Source organism: Larimichthys crocea, chromosome XVI (assembly GCF_000972845.2).
Source record: "Larimichthys crocea isolate SSNF chromosome XVI, L_crocea_2.0, whole genome shotgun sequence".
Classification (NCBI taxonomy): domain Eukaryota; kingdom Metazoa; phylum Chordata; class Actinopteri; family Sciaenidae; genus Larimichthys; species Larimichthys crocea.
In genome coordinates, this window is record NC_040026.1 from 7,340,901 (window position 1) to 7,363,299 (window position 22,399).

At 40.9% G+C, this 22,399-nt stretch overlaps 1 protein-coding gene and 1 long non-coding RNA gene across 7 annotated transcripts in view; one reads left to right on the forward strand and one right to left on the reverse strand.

Annotated features, from left to right (window-relative positions):
* Nucleotides 1-22,399, reverse strand: part of rbfox3a (RNA binding fox-1 homolog 3a) — a 417,700-nt gene that overhangs the window by 94,075 nt on the left and 301,226 nt on the right. For 4 of the 6 annotated variants that reach the window (XR_003463938.1, XR_003463942.1, XR_003463941.1 and 1 more), the window contains 2 exons: nt 22,063-22,104; nt 19,764-19,910 (listed from right to left, as the gene is read on the reverse strand). Coding sequence is in view for 1 of the 6 variants with exons in the window: in XM_027289251.1 (XP_027145052.1) it covers nt 19,764-19,910; nt 22,063-22,104 (189 nt within the window). In the remaining 5 variants the exon portion in view is untranslated. The remainder of the gene's footprint in view (nt 1-19,763; nt 19,911-22,062; nt 22,105-22,399) is intronic. The other 2 variants (XR_003463939.1, XR_003463940.1) reach the window with 1 other exon arrangement.
* Nucleotides 17,159-19,831, forward strand: LOC113747851 (uncharacterized). Its single transcript, XR_003463944.1, has 3 exons — nt 17,159-17,262; nt 18,187-18,310; nt 19,738-19,831. It is a non-coding gene; the product is annotated as an uncharacterized LOC113747851 (long non-coding RNA).

Consider the following 22,399-nt stretch of genomic DNA (forward strand, 5'->3'; position numbering starts at 1 on the left):
CCAGTATCATTTTTCAGACATTATTTTCTTTTTTACGAATTTACGCATTTTGTCATCAGGTGCTCATCAGATTTTCGTTGCAGCATCAGCAAGGCCCCTCCACGCATAGTCAAGCAAGAGGGCAAGCTGTGGTGGGTCGTGCAGGGGGACGCGCAGGGGCGCGCTTGAGGCGGTTGGCCTCGTGATTGAGGTTAGTCGGGCGGCTGGAGGTTGGAATACCGTGTGGCAATGCTGGGTCCGCTCCATTGAATTTGGGAGATTTGGGCTAGATCTGCCCGTTAACGTGCAATAAGGGAACATCGGACTGAGCTTCATCAAGCGCCTTTCTACAAAGTTCTTTAAGTGTAAGGGCCGCTTATACACCCAGTCACACACACACTAAGATATACGGCGAATATCAGGCCCAACGTAAAAAAAACGTAGGTAACTTTTCAAGTGAGCAGATATAAATGTTTTTATCCATGTATGACTATAGGCACCAACACACAAACGTAGGGATTTTTCTAATGCTGAGTGTATTACAGCTACGTAATAGTGGTGTAACCTGGTGATATTTAACATTTATATCTTGGTCTATAAGATTCCAGATGCCTGAAATGTTAGATATGAGCAATGAGGGTTTTCTGAATAGTGAGAAGGCACATAACGGTAATTACACGTGAACATATATAACATACATATAGTACATCACACACAACACACACGACAGCACACACACCACACACACAACCACGTCACATCGCATATCAGGATATCTGTTATATATTATTTTTCAGCGCTCAATGCGGCCGGTCTAGTGTATAATGATGTCTATGCGTTTCAGCCTATCCAGAACCAGAAGGATGGAAACTTAAGAATCAGTTTTCTGTGCTTATTGGCACTTCACTGCACCTAATTGCGACCGGTGTCCTCGTCTAGTCCCGGCTCCAATGCTCGAAGATTACGAGGTTGAAAGAGCCTTCTACCTGAGTGACCTTTCTGCTATTGAGTTCGACTGTCCATGCAGAACCCGGGGGCGCTGTGTCAGAAAGCCCACAGTAGGAATCATTAGTTTCCCTGTTCAGAGCGTCATTGTTTAACTGGGAGACCAAAAAAAAAAAAAAAACAAAAAAAAAAAAAAAAAATAAACAAAAACAAAAAAAAAAAAAAAAAAAAACAAAAAAAAAAAAAAAAAAAAAAAAAAAAAAAAAAAAAAAAAAAAGATAAAAAAAAAAAAAAAAAAAAAAAAAAAAAAAAAAAAAAAAAAAAATCCATTCTATCGCTCCTGAACATGACCCCATTTTGGTTATACAGGATGTAAGAACAGTTTTTACCACCCAGGCAATCAGGACTTCTGAACTCATAAACCATAACAGGACTGACGTTCTGCAAATTTTATCACCATCCAATCATGGACTGTTGCCTATTGTGCTAGGACTTGCCTTTTTCTTGTGCAATACTTGTCCACTCCTGCACTATACACGTCTGAAAAAGACGTCACACAAGTGTTGCGTCCTCGAGATCGATCGCCAAAGCCTTGTTTCCTTGCCTTCATAGCATAGCCGTTTTGCTCGAGTTTATTTTTGTTTTTCTCCGAGTGAGTGACTTTTTTAGTTGTAAATTATGGCTAGTAGCATAGCCTTTTTGGTGTTTTAGTGTTTAGTGTTGTGTTTTCAGCCTCCTCGAGCGCTTTACAGTAATGTTTTGTAGCCTGTGTTTTGTCCATCTTGAGGTGAGTGATTGTGATTTGTGAAACCTTTCATAAAAGCAGTTTAGAGTTTTTTCCTCCTTTGGGTGATTTTGTTTTGCTTGCTAGTTAGGCTGTTGTCATACCTGCCAATAGCCTGCACTGCTGTCAGGGGTTTTTTACTTCGAATAAATAAGCTCACTGACACCTCTGCACCTGCGTCCTCGCTAGTTGGTCCGGCTGACATATTGTAGGTGAGGTTACCATCATGGGGACAACACAATGATAGTCGTAATACTGCGTTTATCTCTTTAGTTAGCAATCGGCTTCTGTCAGAGGTGCTAAAAAACCGATTCATTGTCTGACCACATCTTATCTGTGTTTTCCATATGGCATATAAATTGATCATCTAATGTTTTTCCTACAGAATCCTTTCTGTCTGACCATTTTTATAACCTCTGAGTTCATATTCTTTATTGGATTATAAGCCTTTTTGTAGAAACTCCTACAGCAGATGTTCATCTGATAGTGCTGTAGCCAAATTTAAGGAAGTGATTCCTCAGTATTGAATTCAGTGTCATGTCTCAATGTAACAGAGGACTTGTCTGCTTCCTTTAGGCCCCTCACAATAGATCAACTTGTTAGACGAGTACTCCAGGCTCAGTACAGCAACTCTAGACCTATTGGCACCTCTGAAAAAGAAGACATAAACAAAGAGGCTAGCACCATGTTATACGCCACAGAGACTCGTAAATTAATAGGATGTGAGTTTTGACCAAAAACACTATTCGAAATCGATTCGAAAATCGACAGAACCCCGCCCGCCCCCACCCAAACGCGCCGCACACATGACAGACAGGGATGAAGCGGTAACGGTTTAAGAGTCAATTAACAATGATAAAAATAAACAATAAATCTTCCATTCACATCACATAGCCAAACTCTCAAACAATAACTATGGCCTTCAATTTTATTTTATATACTTCTATTATTAGTAACTATTTACGTCGAGGGAACCGCGGGTGAAACTGCACTCGCCTTCGTTTAGGAAACGATTTGAAAGGCCGCAACTTTTGCCAGGCGAGGGTATTTCTGTTTATTGTCTTTCCACCAGTCATCGGGTCAGTGTGGAGTGGTGGGCATGTACCTGGCAGTACTGAGTCAATTCAGTCACGCATGTTGCGCTCTCTGTGCTGTATCCTCGCCAAAATGACGCCAATTGCTGCGGTTAACGGGCATCTTTCGGGAATGTTTCGGGTCGCTAGGCCCTTCATGCGATTCCGCCGCCTCTCCGGCTTCGTTCATCATCGGCCATGGACAGAAGGTTTCAACCTCGGCCTGCACTGCGTTTCTCACCTCGTCAGTTGCGACTCAGGTGTTTGTGTCTGGGATCCAAAAATGAGGCAATGTATGCGACCTTGCGTGCGCTGCTGGCATCTTCAGGTGCAAGGCGCTCTTTCAATGAGGCAGACACTGCGTTTTTTGAAATCGGCACTTTGGAAGATCTCTTCTGGGAGTTCTTTGAGATGTTGGACTGTGGTTTGCAACCACTGGAAAAATCATAGAGAGCGACACGTTCACGACACGTGCACATAACGCAGTGGGTGGCGCATTTCAGTGAGTACAGCAAGGCAAAATTTCCCTCCATCACAACCCAGCTTGATCATCGTCCAGGGTCAAGTCCAGGGTGCGCGCATCCGATAATTTGGTGACATTTCTGTCTGACAAGACGGCGCACACAGCCCATCTCTGTTCTTAACAAGCGCTCGAACAGGTCATGTATCGAATCCATCTTGTCCGGCAGCTTTGCACTAACTTGTGTGCAGGCACGTTTAGGAGCTGTTCTTTTGTTTCAGCGCTCTGTTGCCACCGTGCTATGATGGAAGTGAGACACCAGACGATTGGCAGCTTTTACAACGTGGTTTTATGGTTGCAGTTTGAAACCGTCGTTTGTACCAGTTGAAGAGTGTGTGCAAAACAAGGCTGCGAGTCCCATCCCAGTCCGGCGTCGGAATTGGCTAAACCATGTTGCTGGCGTTATCATGCACGCACGCTGTGACTTTTCAGTGAGACCCCAGTGGTCCCTTGCGTTAGACAGTACATTGGCGAAATTCTCCGTGTATGTTCTCGGGCATGGCTTTGGTCTGCAGAACAGCACTCTGCATCTCCCAGTCTAGCATGTAATGACAGGTGATGGTGACATAGGATTCCGTTGTCAGCGCCGTCCACGAATCTGGAGTTATGGACACTTTATGAGCATCGCTAATTTCTCTTGTAGGATGCTTACTTTTTCATCACGAAGTTTTTCCAGCCTGCTAGTGATTGTTTTTCGACATGGAACTCTGTATCAGGCTCAAGAAAGTTCATCAACTCTCGAAAGCCTTCTCCTTCCACAAAGCTAACAGGCAGCATATCTTTAGCTATCATCTTAGTGAGGAGAGTTGATATTTTTTTGGCACGGGCGGCATCAACTTTGATGACCTCATCATGAAAGCGGCAACTGACTGCTGGCCCGAAGTCACGTCTACTGGATGTTTCGCTTTCAGTTGGTTGTGCATGGTGGGGGTTTGATTTGTGGTATGCCAGCTTTACCTGACAGAGTGTTGCATTCCACTTCTTTTCATTTAGCAAGGAAATGAGGACCATACGGAACTTTTGCTACCTCGCTGCTCTCTGGCATCACATTACACGTTACGATTGCAATTCTTCTTCTGTTTATTTTGACTACCTTTACTGTAAGATAGCGGCACCCTCTGGCCCGAATTAATGCAACAGAGTATGTTAGGAACTAGGAAAACACCTTTCCGTCTCATTTTTTTTAGTGGAATGCCAACGTAAGCCAAAACGGCAATTCGAAATTACTATTCAATATCGAACTCGTCACGAATATTTCGACTATCGAAAATCATGTCCCATCCCTAAAATTAAGAGTCACGTAAATCTGAACGCAAACGGCGTGCCACTAAACTGGAAGAATCTCATCTAGTCTGGCAAGATAATCTCAAAACATACAGGAAGGCTCTCCGTAATGCCAGAGCAGCCTACTACTCTTCATTAAAGAGGAGAATAAGAACAACCCCAGGTTTCTCTTCAGCACTGTAGCCAGGCTAACAGAGATCACAGCTCTACTGAACCATCTATTCCCTTAAGTTTAAGTAGCAATGACTTCATGAGCTTCTTTAATGATAAAATTAAAGAATTAAAGAAGAAACTATTAGAGACAAAATCCATCACCTCTTGCCCTAAACAGGCATGACTCTGCATTCTGATACAGCAAGTTTGGAAACAGCTGTAAAACCTGATATGTATTTAGACTGTGTTTTCTCCCATCGACCTCACAAATAAGCATTTCTTCAGCTAAGCCGTCAACTGTCTCTAGACCCCAATCCCAAACCAGGCTGCTCAAGGATGTTTTACCTCTAGTTTTCATTCTTTATTGGATAATTAATCTGTCTTTATTAATCAGGATATGTACACAGTCCTTTAAGGTAGCTGTAAGTAAAACCTCTTCTTAAAAAGCCCACTCTAGATCCAGAGGTCCTTAGCCAACTACAGACTGATATCAAACCTTCCTTTCTGTCTAAGATACTTGGAAAGCTGTAGCTAATCAGCTGTGTGACTTCTCCATAAGAACAGTTTATTTGAGGATTTTCAGTCAGGATTTAGAGTGCATAATAGCAAGAGACCGCATTAGTCAAAGTTACAAATGACCTCCTACTGCATCAGACAAAGGACCTATCTCTGTACTTGGTCTGTTAGATCTTAGTGCCGCATTTGACACCACTGACCATCAAATTCTTTTACAGAGACTGGAACATGAAATTGGCATCAAAGGAACCGCCCTAAGCTCTGTTTAATTCGTATTCTTTAGATCGATCCAGTTTGTTCACGTCAATGATGAATCCTCCATGCATACCAAAGTTTGTCATGGAGTCCAACACGGTTCTGTTCTAGGACCACTTCTATTCAGTTTTATATATGCTTCCTCTAGGGAACATTATAGGAATCACTCTATCAATTTTCATTGTTATGCTAACGACACCCAATTACATTTACGTCAAGCCTGATGCAACCAATCAATTAACAAACTCCAAGCATGCCTTGAGGAGATAAAAAGTGTGGAATTCAGTTAACTCAGAACAAACTGAAAGTTACTTGTAATTGGACCCCTCAGAAACAGCAGAAAACTCTTTTATATGACGACTTAGTTACTTTAGATGGTGGATCACCTGGCCTCCAGCTCTACTTAATGAACCAGTGGAGTTGTTTTTGATCAGAATTTGTCCTTTACGTCACATAAAACAACTTTTTTGAGGACTGCATTCTTCCACTACGTAACGACGCCAAAATCAGACGCATCGTGTCTCAAGTGGATGCAGAAAAACTAGTCCACGCATTGTTACTTCTAGGCTGGACATTGTAACTTTTGTTACAGGTCTGCTCCAATAAGTCTCTAGGACTTGCAGCTAATTCAGAATGGCTGCTGCACGTGTTCTGACAGGAACCAAGATCAGAGATCACATCTCTCCCATTCTGGCTTCTTTGCATTGGCTCCCTATTAAATCTAGAATAGAATTTAAAATTCTTCTCCTTACTTAAAAGCTCTTCATGTCAGGCACCATCATATCTAAAAGAGCCATAGTACCTTACTATCCCTCTAGCAACACTGCCGCTCTCAGGATGCTGGGTTCCTGTGGTTCCTAAGTTTCCAAAAGTAGATTGGGAGCAGAGCTTTCAGCTATCAGGCTCTCTTCTGTGGAAACAAACTACCATTCTGGGTTCGGGAGGCAGACACTGTCAACACTTTTAAGAGTAGACTTAAGACTTTCCTTTTTGATAGAGCTTATAGTTAGGGCTGGCTCAGTTCATCCCTTAGTTATGCTGCCATAGGATTAGACTGCTGGGGGACTTCATCTCTCATTCTCTCTCTCTTTCTCCCCTCTCTCTCTCTCTCTCTCTCTCCCCCCAATCTCTCTCTCTCTCTCTCTCTCTCTCTCCTCTTCTCTCTCTCTCTCTCTCTCCTCTCTCTCTCTCTCTCTCTCCTCTCTCTCCTCGCTCTCCCTCTCTCTCTCTCTCTCTCCGTCCAGCAGGTTCTTGTGGATCGTGGCTGCTGTTGTGGTCCTGCATGACGTCCACTACACATATTATTACTGTCATTATTGCTACCATATCTGCTACTGTGGTCATTTTATCATTCATTGTAATTCATTGTCATTTTGTCAGTTATTGTAATTGTACAATATGTTTGTGTTGATTTGTCCTGTACACGTGACATCATCACGTCTATACTGCGCACGGCTATACAAATAAAATTTGATTTGATTTGATTTGATTTGATAAGAATGCATCAGTAATTATACCACAGTAATACATTACAAATGGCAACTGGCTACATTCTACATTAATATTGTGTATTCAGTGCTTTGTACTTTTTTACTGGTCATTCACCCACATGTTCACACACCGATGGCACCGAGGCACAAGTGACCACACAGGGTTCAGACCTGACCACTGGGAGCAATTTGGGGTTCAATGTTCAACATGTCAAAATATTTTAAAGGACATTTTGGCATGTTGACAGGAAGAGGGGTGGATCAACCTGCAATCACCTCTAAAACATTTTTAACAAAAATTGAACATAAGAATATTCACGAAGTAAATGTAAATGTTTTCTTAATTATGTTTATGTATTGCACCAGACTCACAGGAAGGTAATCAGGACTGGATTTTGCATGCAAACTCATAAGAACACGCATGTGCACATATGTTAGAATTTGTTCAATCAGTGGGTGTGTCTTTCAGATGATATCATTAAGAACTGAAGCAAATGAAAGCACACCCCAATCAGCCTAATGAGTGGGATCAAGCTACTCTTAATTGTTGTCCACAATGGCTGCGTTATTTCATTAGAACTAATTACCCTGTCAGCCATGCCAGTGGTAAGGCAGGCCACACACACACACAGTCCTAATTAGCACAAATTAGCACTTGATCAGTGAGCTGATGAATAAGAAACAAGGATATAGCAGCGTGAATTTTGTTTTTGTCTTCTGTGGTGTGACCACACTAATGTCATTTTCTATAAAGACCAGGGGAAAGTTACAGCAGTTAGTTATAGAGGAAATTGGATTTGTTAGACTTAAAGCATTTTAGTTTATTACTTTATTTAGGTTCATATTGGTCAGTTACACCTAAACCAAAGTCTGTAAACAAAAATATCAGATGCAACATTTGAATCCAGCAAGTTAGATGTTTTGGCAGGGAGGAAAATAAACATTGTATGCATAGCTTTAATTAGATATGAAGGACATCACTGCTGACTTTTCTGCTGTGTACAAGTAATACAAGGTACACAATGATATGTTCTGCTTGGGATACACACATACTTGTTTAAAGCACCAATCTGTTTTAGGTCTGCAATAATAAAAATCTAAAATATCAACAGTGTTATAAAAGTTAGAATAAATTAACATCCTAAATATTTTTCTTCTTGCTAATCTCCAGCGGTGTAACCTCTCAGTTTGCTGCAGTAATGTATTGTGAATGTACACACATTACTGGGTTGGGTGTGGTTACACGAGGAGTAAAGCACACTTCTGACCATGCTCATCAATGACTTGATGGAAAGCTACTTAAAGTTCTCAATTATATAAATATTATTTTTCCTTGAATGGAATTTCACGTACAGGTCTTATCAGTGAACAGGATTAGTGTTGGTACCAGTGATATTGGTTTATAAATGGTTTAAAATTTGTTGTATTTTATCACTACATCAGAACCCCTGGCTATTTTCTCTTCTTTCCTCTTCTCTTTTCTTCTCTTCTCCTGTCTTTATTTTAGTGTCTGGCAGTTGTCTCCATTAGTCCAAATTAGAGGATTTTCCAGGGAAGACAGAGAAGTGTAAATCAGCCTCAGACTACAGACACAGCATGGTGCCTTCACAAATGAAGACTGCGTTTTTGCAGAACCAAATATAACAGCTTTCACTTTAGATATACAGTACAAAGATCTATGATGATATGAAAATATTAAGGGGAGCCTAATCTTTCCCATGCTTCTTCCACTATTCTCTCCTTAGTCTTAGTCTGATATTCAGGAGGTTGTTGACTTGACTTGTTTTTTTCATTGTTTTTACCAGCAAAAAAGTAACTATACAGTCGTAGATAGTGTAAGGTGTGTCCACCCAATCTCCCCACCTGTCTGCCCATCAGGAAGTGAAGGATTCACATTCACAGTGAGATGTTTAATACAAAGTGCTTGAGTGCTGTAACTATAATCCTTCATCTCACTTTATCACTACAGAGGTGAATGCCACTGGGCAGTTGTTATTCATTTAGGCTGGACCTGTTTTCTTGGACACTGGAATGATGGTGGACTTTTTGAAACATGTAGGTATGACAGTCTGAGCCAGTGGTGCACAGGTTGAATATAATATCTTAAATATATTACTTTAAATTAATATTGAAACATTACAAATGTTGACATTTGGGAAACATTGTCCATCCACTTTGACTGTGTTTGAGCAGTCAAAGCATACATGGTCCGTGTCTCCTTTCTTACAGTGTTCTGAGGTGTGCCATCAAATACAATAGCTTGACCTGGGATATTGTGGAGCCAGCTCTATGTAAAGATAATGGCACAACAGTCTCTAATTTACCATTACTGAGTTATAGATTTTAGTTTCCTGCAACCAGACGTTAGCCAGAACTAGGTTGGGTAGTGGAATAACCTTAGGTATAAAATGAGTTAGCTTAGCTTTTATCCCGGCTCTTATTCCTGGAGCAATCACCCTTCTTGCAGTGGCATTTGATCCAGCTGGCTGACAATCCAGCTTTCAAACTTCTCTGAAAAATCAGCTTTGCAGTAGTTTTAAGGAAATATATTAATAACATTTGTTCCACCTCAAAGATACACACAATCAGGTTCTGACCAGGAAAGCTCAGCAGCACCTCTACTTCCTCCACAGACTGAGAAGAGCCAGAGCCCCAGTGTCCACCATGTGCACCTTCTACCGTGGAACAACCGAGAGTATCCTGACCAGCTGCATAGTGCATAGTGAGAGTGGCTTAAAGGATCATTGCTGTCCCTTCTTCCCTCCATTCAGGACATCTACAACACACGGCTGACCAGCAAAGCACTCAGCATTGCAAGTGACTCCACCCAACCACTGCTTCTTCAGCCTCCTGCCCTCTGGGAGAAGAATGAAGAGCCTATGGGCGAGAACCAGCAGTCTAAGAGACAGTTTTATCCATCTGGACACCGACTGGACCCCTGACTTGACTTGGTGATAAACAGAGATTACACTGTAATTACACACAGGACACATGTACATACAGTACTTAGTTACTTTCAGTGTGTGTCATCAAAAGTAGCCAAAAGAGTGGGGATAAAAGTGTGTGTCCTGGTCAAATAAGTAACCTCTTGAACTTAGTAATATGTAATGCTGTTTAAGCTTTCATATATTTAATGAAAATCCTGTGTTATGGCACTAAAAAGTTTAATCTAAAATTGATGACATGACCCAAAAGTAAAAAGTATCTTACTTAATAGTAAACAGGGGCAATACTGTCCCTTTCTATTCTAAACAATCTCATTGTCTTAATCAACACAAACACACACTGGCACCACTGAGGGACACAACACTGGCAAAGATTGGGCTTTCTAACAATGCAAAATGGCTCCATTGCTACTCTGCTATGTTGATGTAAATTAGCAGATTTTTTAGATTATAATTACATCTTGCCTTCTCAGAGGCATAGCCGGTTACAGTGGAGCCTTGTGGAATAATTGGGGATGAAAATGAGAGTGTAGCCATGAACAGGAGACATTAAAAAGAATTCCCTTGCTGGGAACACTGGGCTACCTGGAATGCTGGAAGCTTCCAGAACAGGTGATTAGGCAGGAGTAGGTGCCATTAAAAGTCCATTAGCACAAAACCCAACACCCAGTGCTCCCTACAAACACACACACACACACACACTGAGGTAGGCTGTAAGTGTTTGTGTGAATGCGTATGTGTGTGAGACAGTGAGTGCATGTGTATGTGTGCTGAGTATCTAATGACTCATTTAGGACCCCTACCTCTGGGAATGTGACAGTAAGGACCCTCTTGTGGCTGGCTCACTAAGTGCCTGCTTATTAATTAAACACAGCTGAGACTCAGGGGACGACAGCAGTTCTGCATATCAGCTTGTCAAGTCTCACTCAGTGTGGGCCTAAATGAAAGGGGTCCTTCTGTGAGTGCAGCCCAGCTGGATCCACTGGCAGACATTTTAGTGCCATGCATCAGAAGTAATTACAAGACATTCATGAAAGGCCAAAACAAACCCACAGATGCTGACATGTGGTCATACCAGGATTGCTACCCTACTGTTTGAGGGATGTAAAAATCCAAATAACCATGGGTGTGTACATAAATGTATGGGGGGTTTTCAGTCCCAGGGAATTATTTGAGGTGTATATTTCAGCCACATCTTGAGAATGAGAGAATTGAATCAGTGAAGTGGTGCTGTGAATGCCAATTATCATTCTACCATTAAAACCCTCTTCCCCAGCCTAGTAATTTCCCTCCAAATGTGTTGTTCTAATTATGAATTAAACTCAAATAAGCTTGGGTAATGAACCCAGTTTTATGCCTTTCCAAGGCACACTTTTTCCACCCTGTGTGCCTCTGTTGCAGCAGCCATACACACCAATCTGGTTTTTTTCCTTTAGTCCTGAGCTGGACTTCCAGAGGTGTCTGAGGGAGTATTATTATGTATTATTGTCTTCTCACAGAGATAGTCATCTAGGTTGTAGCTGCATCACCTTTGATTGAACTTTTTTATATGGCTTTGTTTAATGTGCCCATATTGCTTTTGTATTACAGCATTTGCTGAAATGACACAGAATTCTATTTGCTGTAATGCCCTAGCTATTGCCTTTGTTTGCATTGTGGTGGTAGTCTAGCAGAACCGTAACGAGAGATTGGGCCAGTTGCTCACAATTCCCATTTAAGTAAATAGAGAAGAATGCCAATGGGGCCCATCGTGGCTGAGCCCAGACTGAATCTGTACTGCAATGCTAGTGCCCTGCCCGCAACTTTAATCCTTAAAGCTGGACCATTAACAAGGAGAAAAGGGAACAAGTTGTGTTTGTGTGAATGTATACTACATGTGCCTGTGTGAGTGTGAGCCATGACAGCCTTTTTATGTCCTCATCTAGCAGTAAGCCACCAAGCATTGTGAACAAAACTTCTGCATTTGTTTGTTTGAAATGTTGCCTCAAAATGTTGCTATATTTAGATCTATAATTAACTTGGCTTAATACACTGTTGCTGTTAATAAAGTTATTAATTAAAGTTAAAGTTAATTGTGGTTTAATTTTCATTGTGATATGTTTGGAAGAGATTGATCAATAAAGTTTTGAGAAGATACGATAGATCAAGAATAAATCATATCACAATCATTTCATGAAATCATCAAAATATTTTATCCAACTTTATGCAAAACAGCGTAGTTAGTTTTGTTCATCATTTCTAACTGTAATAGTAATAATATTGTATACATCAGTACAATCACAGTATACACAGTATTTTGTGATTTTATTTTCTTTGTGCATGAGAGATGGTAATTAAATCTCTTGATAAGGCAAATTAAATTTCTCTTATGTATGTACCATACAACTGCCTTTCACTTTAATGATGACATTACATTCAAAGTGTAAAGAAGTTAAATCTAGTATCTAACACTAACTAACACATTGTATCTAAAAAAGGTCTTCAGTCGTTGTTACTAGTTACTTTATCAGAATAGTTCTTTGAGTTTGAATTTTGTGTTAATTGTTGTAAAACTATGAATATATGAAATATGAAACAAATCCAAAAACACACACACCTATGCTATACCCATAACTCAGGGGCCTCAAACTCAATTTACCTGGGGGCCGCTGGAGGCAGAGTCTGGATGAGGCTGGGCCGCATTAGGTTTTCCACAAGAAAAGCTTTGTTTAAAAAATTCCAATCTTCTCAAATCTCTTTATTTTTTAACACAAAATTAAATTAAGAATCAATAAGAAAATAAATCAATCACTAATAAATTAATAAAATAATAATAATCATGAAAATAATAATAATAATTAGATTTCTCTAATTAGCGACTCTTTGTGGTTTTCTTCAGTTCTTTAACCTTTAACCTTCTTCTGAACATGAATTGTCCTGAACATGAATGGAACACTGAAGAACATGAACTGTTCTTCTGAACATCTGGACCTGGCAGCACCCCCTCTTGCATAGCCAAGCCACGTTTGGCTTGTTGTCACTGTCACATTGATGTTTCAATCAAGCCTTTAGCCGACGGACAGTGAACGTCTCACTACACATACGTCATTCTCGCTTCTTTTTACTGTAACCACAGCACGGCGGTCGGCGGATAAAAGCCCAGTAGCAGTCTCCTTTGCTTTTACGCTCTTTGTTCACGTCTTTCATGATGACATGAACACCATGGCATTTGTAGATGGTAGAAAGTACCGAGATAGTGACTGCACACGGACTGTTATAGGCCGTGCTGTTGTCGATGTCATTTGTTTTGACTACTTTTACATCATATAGAAATATATGTCATGTTCATTGTGTGAGGCAATGCGAATACAATGAACATGAAATAAAAAACAATGGCTGTGTCCGAAATCACTCACTCATTCCCTACTCCCTACTCCCTACATAGGGAAATAAATGTAGTGGACTATATAGTGAGCTTAACAGAAAAAATGTTCGGACACTTTCGGACACTTCTCTTGGCGCCGGTAATTACGTCATTGCTGTCGCACAATTAAAACGTACCACATTAATGTCGTCTCACATAATTCTTGTCCATTTACTACTGCATTTTTATTAAATTAGAGTCTTTTGATTACTGTCCTGTATGTTTTATTTTCGTGTTTTGTTTTCTATTTAAGCATCATCCTCATCCTCTCATCCATCCGCCGAAAAAAACATACACCGTTATTTTAGAAAACTCATGTAGCGCTATAGAAATGCCATCTACTGTCAGTCTGGCTGTTTGTGTTTTATCAATAATTCAATTATTTACTTTTTATTTACTTTTTTATTTCAATTTATTTCCTTTCCGCGCCCAGAGAACTTCTGGCAATGCATGATGGGATATCTTGCTTCGGTTAGTGACCATCGGATGTTCACTACATTTCGCGGTGAATTGTGGGATACATGCAGTGCACTATTTAGTGGACACTAAACATTCGGACACCACTACAAAATGGCGTGGTCACTATATAGTGCACTACATAGTGGTTAGGGAGTGATTTCAGACACAGCCAATGACCCATAAACAATGGTGCGACCCTATAATTGGTCCGGGTTACCGGGGACTGTTATTGCCGATGGACAGGTGCTCCTTACTTTTCTTTTATCCCGCCGTGTGCGCATCACTTTGATGTATTTTGTCAGAGAGAGAGAGAGAGAGAGAGAGAGACCTCATATTAACTTTGTGCCAATGTCCCGCTGGGCAGAAACTTAAGAAAACTATTTTTTTAAGTGTTGTGAACCAAGGTTATCATCGTAAACGAAAACGAACGAAAAAACGAAAACGATTACTGAAAAAAACACCTCGTTAACTGAAACTAACTAAAACGATCATCAAATTAAAAAACTAAAACTAAATAAAACGAAAATGTTTGTGAACAAAACTAACTGAAACTAACTGAAATTAGAAATGAACTGCCATTCGTTTTTCGTCTTTGTTCCAACCTTGCTAAAGGCGATAAAAAAATTAAAAAAAACATCAAAGCGCCTTTACCTCCATTGACCACGCCTCACGCCAGTCAGAGGCAGACCGGTAGAGTGGGAGACATGGCAAAGGTGAAGAAGAGGAAGGCCAGCCCTATATGGGACTACTTTCAATATTCCAGTGAAACGGACAGGAGTGTGTGCATGGTGGAGGAGGATGGGAAGGTATGTGGAACGCAATTAAAAGGAAAAAATCCCACGAACTTGAAAGTCCATCTCAGAAGTTACCACAAAGACGCCAACTGTCGCTACTTGGCCCAATTAGCTGCTAGTGCTAGCCCCATCGAAGCACGGGCAGAGAGTAGTCGGAGCGGGGAAACGCCGAAACTGTTCGACTTTCTAAAATGCCGGAAAGACAGCTGGTCTGTTAATTCACACACACACACACACACACACACACACATATGCGCGTGCGTACGCACACAGACTCACGCACTCACACAAATGAGCACATGCACACACTCACGCATGCACTCGCACACACACACACACACACACACACACACACACACACACACACACGGCAAACTCATGCACACTCACTCACTCACTCACTCATTTACACACACACACACACACAACAGAGATGGACACACGAGACAAAGACAGATGGATAGATGCACATAAATCAACATTATCTCACACACATACAATACACTGACATTAACGCACACTAACTTTTTTCCTTTTGTTTTACATTTAAAAAGAAGTGTTGTTTACATTTAAAAATGAGTTGGTTTTTTTTTAAATGAGTGTTCTTTACTACTGGTTGAAATTGGGAGTTCTTGATGGCTGTTGGCTTTTGACATGCTACGTTTCATTGTGTTGCAGTTTTGGAAAGTTTTTCATTGGGATTGGGATGATCAGTTGTGTGTTGCAGAACTGCAATGTTTATTTTTGTTTGTTTATTTTTTTAAACACAACTAAGGTTGGTCATTTGATTGTGTAAGCCACAGGTTCTGGCTGTGTTGGAGAAATGGGACAAATGTAATGTCTTACATTATCCATGGTTTGTATTAAATAAAGCCTTTTTGTTTTCATACTTGAACATTTGAATCTTGTACTACACAAATTCACAAGGTATGGGAAAACTAAAACTAATACTAAAACTAACTAAAACTAAACCATTTTGACAAAACTAAAACTAACTAAGACTAAAATATTTGCTCTACAAATAACTAAAACTAAATAAAACTAATTAGCTAAAAGCCAAAACTAACTAAAACGAAACTATGCTGAAAAATCCAAAACTATTATAACCCTGTTGTGAACACAGCGTGCTGGGGCGAATGTCTGCGTGTGCCCAATAGAAACGAGGCAGCCAGGCACGGAAGAAAACACTCCATGGCTCCATGGCAACGCTGCTGTGTCTTTCATTGAGAAATGTTTTTCTGCTTACATCAAGCCCGGCCGATGTCCCGCCCCCACGTGCCATATACCCCACCGTGATTGGTAGGTTCGTTCAGCTCCGCACACAACACTGTAAACTATTGTCCCGTGGGCCGCAATTGGCCCCCGGGCCGTGAGTTTGAGACCCCTGCCATAACTGAAGCTGTCAACCTTGCTGAGGAATTCCATTAAATGTGTCTCCACTGAACTCTTCCACCCCCTCTGCTTTTCCCCACACCAAGAGGTGTGAGAGAGAGAGGGCTGGCTACCCTCCTCTAACACAGGACTCAAGGCCAACTCACACTGGACGCGGAACGGAAGCAGAACGGAAGTGGAACGGCACCGCCGTGGTCACCGTAGCAAATAGAAGCCAGTCTAGTCAATGAGAGCACTCACACAGGGCGCGGCTCAGAAGCGTCTCGTGATCTCGCGTGAATACGGCCGGCTCGCTCCACTGCCGTTCCACGGCTGATAAGCGTCCAGTGTGAGTTGACGCCGGGCAAAGGACTGTTCCGCTGCCGTTACAGCAGCGCCGTGGCGCGGAGAGCCGCTTCTGGGACGCTGCTGAGACACGCCCTGTGTGAGTGCTCTCATTGACTAGACTGGCGGCTATTTGCTATTGGTGACCGTTCCGCTGCTGTAACGCCTCCGGTGTGAGTTGGCCTTAAGAACAAAGTGCCTGCAGGAGCATATGTTCCTCTCAACTGGAGGCTGAGTCAGCCAATAACGTATTATTATAATGCAACTTAAACATGATGACACTTCAGTCCTGAACATGAGGACATTTTCTCTATCCCGACCTCCAGAAATCATAATTGACTATCATAATTGAGTTTTGGATAGAAATGACACCTAAACTTAAAGCATTCCATTCAGACACATATTACTTCTAGAGTTTCCATGTGTTGCATACACAACTCATGATCCACTTTTATAAATAAGTTGCGTTTAGGTTTAAACATCTAAAGTATCTTGGGTAAGGAAAGACTGCCATGTATTCTGGCATGAAAAAGGATTCCAAACAATGGTGTCCAGTGTCACATTTTGTATACCCAACCAAACATTCAACATCTGGAAGTATTGATGCAGGATAACAATCAATATTAATACAATAATACATTTGTCTTTGCCACTGAGAGCAGACTTTCTTAATTGAAATGTAATCCTTCTACGTGGACGAATGCCTACTTATGTTTTAAATCCCAGGATTTCTGTTTACATTAGATGGTCTGTAAATCAAGTAATTACTACATTATACAGTTCCTGCATTTTGCTTATACACTAAACTAAAGTTTCTTTTGCACTCATAAAGACTCTTGTAGCAAGGATATTCACTACTCTGACTCTCCAAGGCCCACTTAAGAACTTGCACTGAGGATGAAACATTAACAAGCGCTGCCTACTTTGGGTTAGGGGGCATACAGAGGTAAGGAGGTGAATTATTTCTTCATAGAGCAAGGCGTGTGAGTAGTTCAGGGAGACAACTTGCTCTACTACACACCAATACAACATACTGAACGCAATGCCAAAACTTGTATATTAAAGTGTTCTGTTTCAGTTCTGTTATATGCACTGCTCAGTTCTTTGCTTTTGCTGCTGCTGTATTGCTGCTTTGCAAACACTACTATAGACACTGCTACTAAAGCTGCTGAAAAGGCTGCTGTTGCTAATAATAGCATTTATTTCACAACCCCGATATCTGATACAGTGGTCCCTCGTTTATCACGGGGGATACGTTCTAAAAATAACCCGCAATAAACGAAATCCGCGAAGTAAGTTTTACAAATATTATACATGTTTTAAGGCCGTATAACCCCTAACCACACACTTTTATACACCTTTTAACACACATTTTGTACAGTACTCCCTTAATTAATCAGGACGCAGAACACATGTGCGGTTCTCCCTTAGCCAATTTAGGACGCAGAACACAATGCGAGTTCATACTGTACAGTACGCTGTAAAAAAAAAAGCATGCAAAATTACACTAAAAAAATCCGCAAATACAGCGAGTCCACGAAAAGTGAACCGCGATATAGCGAGGGACAACTGTATATCCTAATAGGGCTAAAATGACCACACTCTCCTTTGTGCTTGATGATGAGAAATTATGGGTTAAGAGCTTTGGCACAGACTTTGTTAAATCATCAGTGCACATAGTATGGAGAGCATGACGATACAACTCCCTAAAAAATCCATCCAACTCTGAATTTGCCTTGTTTCATGCTGTGTGGAGGAAATTATCCACTCAGCTCAGTTGAATCAGTGGATCTGAGTCACCTGGGTCTGCTGGATCAGTGAGCGAGATCCACAGGTCTCTTGATTCGCCTGTATTTCTGGCTCTGTACAGATTTACTCATGCAGGATGGATCTGTGGATCTGAATCTGAATCCGGATCTGTAATACTGAGTCCACAGGAAGTTACGCTGATCCACTGTGTCAGCTCATCCAGACTCCCGAAGCTATTGCTTATGGTAACAACTGCTTATTGTCTACGATAATAACAGGATTTCTGGAAGCTTCTTAGGCAGATGGACTGGGTTTGTTGTAATGAGATTGTACAGGTTAAAAGGAAAGTAGTGAATGACACAATCTATCGTTTTTATTTGTATATGTGGCCTGATATGAGCAGTAGGGCAGTAAGGATTAGGGTTAATGGAAATGGAGTTGTTAATCCCAAGTCAGTAAGAGGATCCGAATGAATGATTCAACACCAATGTTGTGAGTCTAATAGGGATGGGAATTGATAAGATTTTTCCGATTCCGATTCCATTATCGGTTCTGCTTAACGATTCGATTCTTTATCGATTCTCTTATCGATTCTCATTTGGGAAAAAAAGGAGAACAAACAGTTTGATCAGCATCATCTAGAGGAGGCAGTGAACTGGAAGGAGTACTAGTACAGCTGCCAGCCTCTGAGCCAGCCAGACTCTCTCTCTCTCATGGTCATCTTCTAAATGTAATGCAGAAGGCATTCGTTTAATGTTAATTGTTATAGCATGTTTTACAAAGCAGCACATCGTGCTAACATGGTAGGAAGTGTGTTATTTACCTTCCGTAGTAACCGCAGAGGTGGTCATAGCCTGGCTGCTGCCGCTGCTGCTAGGTTGAGATTCATCTCCAGTCCGAAGCGTGTCAAAAACACGACATTCATTTAAAAATATTGCATGTTGTGTGCGCAAATGTTTCTGCATGTTCGTCGTGTTCCCTCCCGACGCAACGCTGTTATCTCCACTTTGCAATGATTGCAAGTCGAGCTGTTTGCATCTGTTTTGGTAAAATGCAGCCAAACTTTGGAGCGTTTGAACCGAGTGGGTGCCATTGTTTACTACTGATTGCACTGCACGTGCCAAACTTGTGTAAGTTACGTGGCGTAATTTGTCATGCTCGCTGGAATCGAGCATGCGTAACTTCTTGCGGAAGTTACGTGACGTAATTTGTGCTTTCTGGAATCGATAAGAGAATCGTAAGATAAACTGCCAAAAGATTCCATGGAATTGAAACACATCTCGATTCCCATCCCTAGAGTCTAACTTAAACAATATAACCTTACAGGTTGAGATTTGAAGCATCTTGTGGAATACCTGATGTATACTGAAACATGATTTAATACTTACTGTATGTGCACACAAAGTAGGCTGCGCCAGCTCTAGATTTTAAACTGCAGGTTCCTTTGTCTTTGACCTCCCATTTATGATATACTTTTACCTTCTTACAAGTCCAGCATTTAATCATATATTACTTATCTTGTTATGTCCTGCATGTGCTACTGTGTTCTTGAAAAGCACAAGTTTTATTGTACAGTGCTGTAAGATGAATGGATTTAACTTGATATATATGATTGCCATACTTGTGTAGTAAAGTTGTGATCTGTGTGTGTGTGTGTGTGTGTGTGTTTAAGTGTTTGTGATGCAGTTGTCATCTCACCCCGAACATTTGTCGGAGGTCAGGGTCACGGAAACGAAAAGGGATGTTGGAGACATGTAACCTCTTGGGTTGCTGCTTCTCTGATGAGTCACTGGGCTGCAGGTGGAGCTGCTGGGAGCCTTCTGTCTGTGCGACCTCGTCTGCCTGCTGCAGGGAAACACACAATGTGCACAGATTAGCTCCCATTATGGTAAAAAAGAATAATAAAAAAGGCCGAGATGTGAGACAAGGTGAAGAAATGACAACAAATGCCAAATCCTGTACAATTGAGAAGGACTGACAGACAAACGTAGTGAAATATTCAGGAAGCAGAGGTATGTGTGAAAGTGAAAGTTGATGGGAAGCGGACATCAAAGAGAGCTGGTTCAAACTTTCCTCCTGTGTAGTACTTTCCATGACCTTAAATGGTTCCAGCTGCCAAACCTTAACCATATCCTAACTTCAACCAAGTGATAAGATGTGGTAATGGCTAAGGTTTGAAAATCACTACTCGAATGTGTTACTTAACTGTCACATGGGTATACCCTTTCCCTTATACAGTCATCGCATTTAATACAATTTAAATGAGATTTTTCTACTTTTCCCCATAACCTGGGAAGATCTTGATAAAAAAAGATCAGTATTACAGCAGATCTAACTTAGGCAACAAATACAGCTTTCAGAAGGCATCTGGCATGGCAATGCGATCAGTGTATAAATGTGTGTGAATAAGTGAATAAGACATGTAGTGTAAAAGAGCTTTGAGTGGTCAGAAGACTAGAAAGGTATTATATAAGTACAGTCCATTTACCACTAGTCTTTCTCAGATGAAACACCTGAAGACACAGCTGTAGATTAATGAAGAAAATATTCTGACAGTCACAAAAAAACTGAAACAACTGAGACTTGTTACAATCTGTGTGAATAACTCAAAGAAAGTCAGTTTTGGTTGGCTACAGGCAAAAGCCCGTTGGAGTCAGCCAGACTCAGATAGAACTTTTTTTCTTCAAACTATTTATGTTGCACATTAGGAAAACAGCAGGTTCCCAACCTCACTGTTTACTAGGATGTTTACTATGAATTCATGTCAGTAAGATTTATTACAGCTTAAACGATGGGTAAACTGTACACTGCAGATAAAACACTGGCTTTATCCTGCTCTGCATCCCTTGGGTTGGGAATCAAAATATCTGGCCTACTGTTAGACTTTCTCATTTCACACATCAAATTGTTTGGTTGTACTGGCACTGACAAAAAAGAGTAATTCTAAGTAAATGCTGCAGATCACCATTCACAAATAAGTAACTACATTGCTATTACAATACAAATATACAAAAAAAATGGGCAGTATCTTTGATTTTCAGGATGGGAGTTACTTTCTCAGATAAAAGTAAACATAGGTTGTTTGATAAAGGTTTGATAAAACCTGGCTGAGGGAGATTATCATTCCTACCGCGGTGTTGGTTGGTGTATACTCAACAGCTGGATCTATGCTGTCTCACAAACAAACACATTTCACAAGTCATTACAAATCAGCGTCAAAAATCCACAGCAGTCTCCAAAAGACAAAGAGAAAAATAAACAACTGAGAGAGACAGACAAAAAGATTGCTCTCCCCTCAGATGTCTTGGGGTACATCCCAACTCCCTTAATTACATCCACCTCTCCTTCTCTTGTGCCATGTGCTTCAATTTTAGTCCCATCCACTGAGGACATGAGAAATGCAGGAAAACATCTGAGGAAAGGGTAATTGAGAAAACATGTTTTTAGTGAAATAAGACATTTTATTTGAAGTGACATGATAATGATGGCAATCAGATGGCCCCTTCTCACTCCTCGCTATTCAGAGCAGAAATAAAACAGAGAAAGTAGGAAGAAATGTGGGGAACAATCACATAAGAGAACTACTATGTACCACCGATTTGAACCTGTGTTACCTTTCCCCACTGGTTATAATGTACATGTGTTCCAGTTTTAATGTGTCTTATATGCTGTTCTCCTCCAAGTGATTGGGACTGATGGAAATTGTGTATAAAGGAGGCAAAAACACCTTCTTTATCTTTGTTTGTGTTGTGTTTATTTTCTTATGAGTTCTGATAGAGCTTGTATGTTTAGCTTCTCTTCCCTTTGTTACGTTTTTGAAAAATAGATGTAACACCATCTGTTTCTGAAGGTTTCAAACTGTGACAGTGTGTTGTTTGTAGTGAGAAGGAAAAAGGAGAGAAAAGGAGTTGATGTACATACTGTAATGAATTAGACCAACATGAGGATGGAGGGATGAGGAGAGGGAGAATGGAATGATGATGTCAGCTAAACCTACCCGATCAATGAGGGAGAAGTGCTGAAGGTAGCTGCTTTCATACTGAGAGACAGAGAGAGGGAGGCAGAGAAAGTATGGAGAACAGTGAGGGAGGGAGAGAGTTCAGAGATCCATGCAAGATAAGTGCTGAGTGAAGAGAGAACAGTAAAAATAGAGGGACAGTCAAGTGAGGATAATGGCATTACATCACACTCACACACACACAGAGCTGAATAGGTGAGGAATGAGCTATACTGAATAGGATGCAGCAATAATCAGTGTGTAAGTGTGAGTGATAGATACAGCTGAAGAGTGACAGGAATGTGGGGAGAGAGACGGGGAATGACATGTGGGAAAG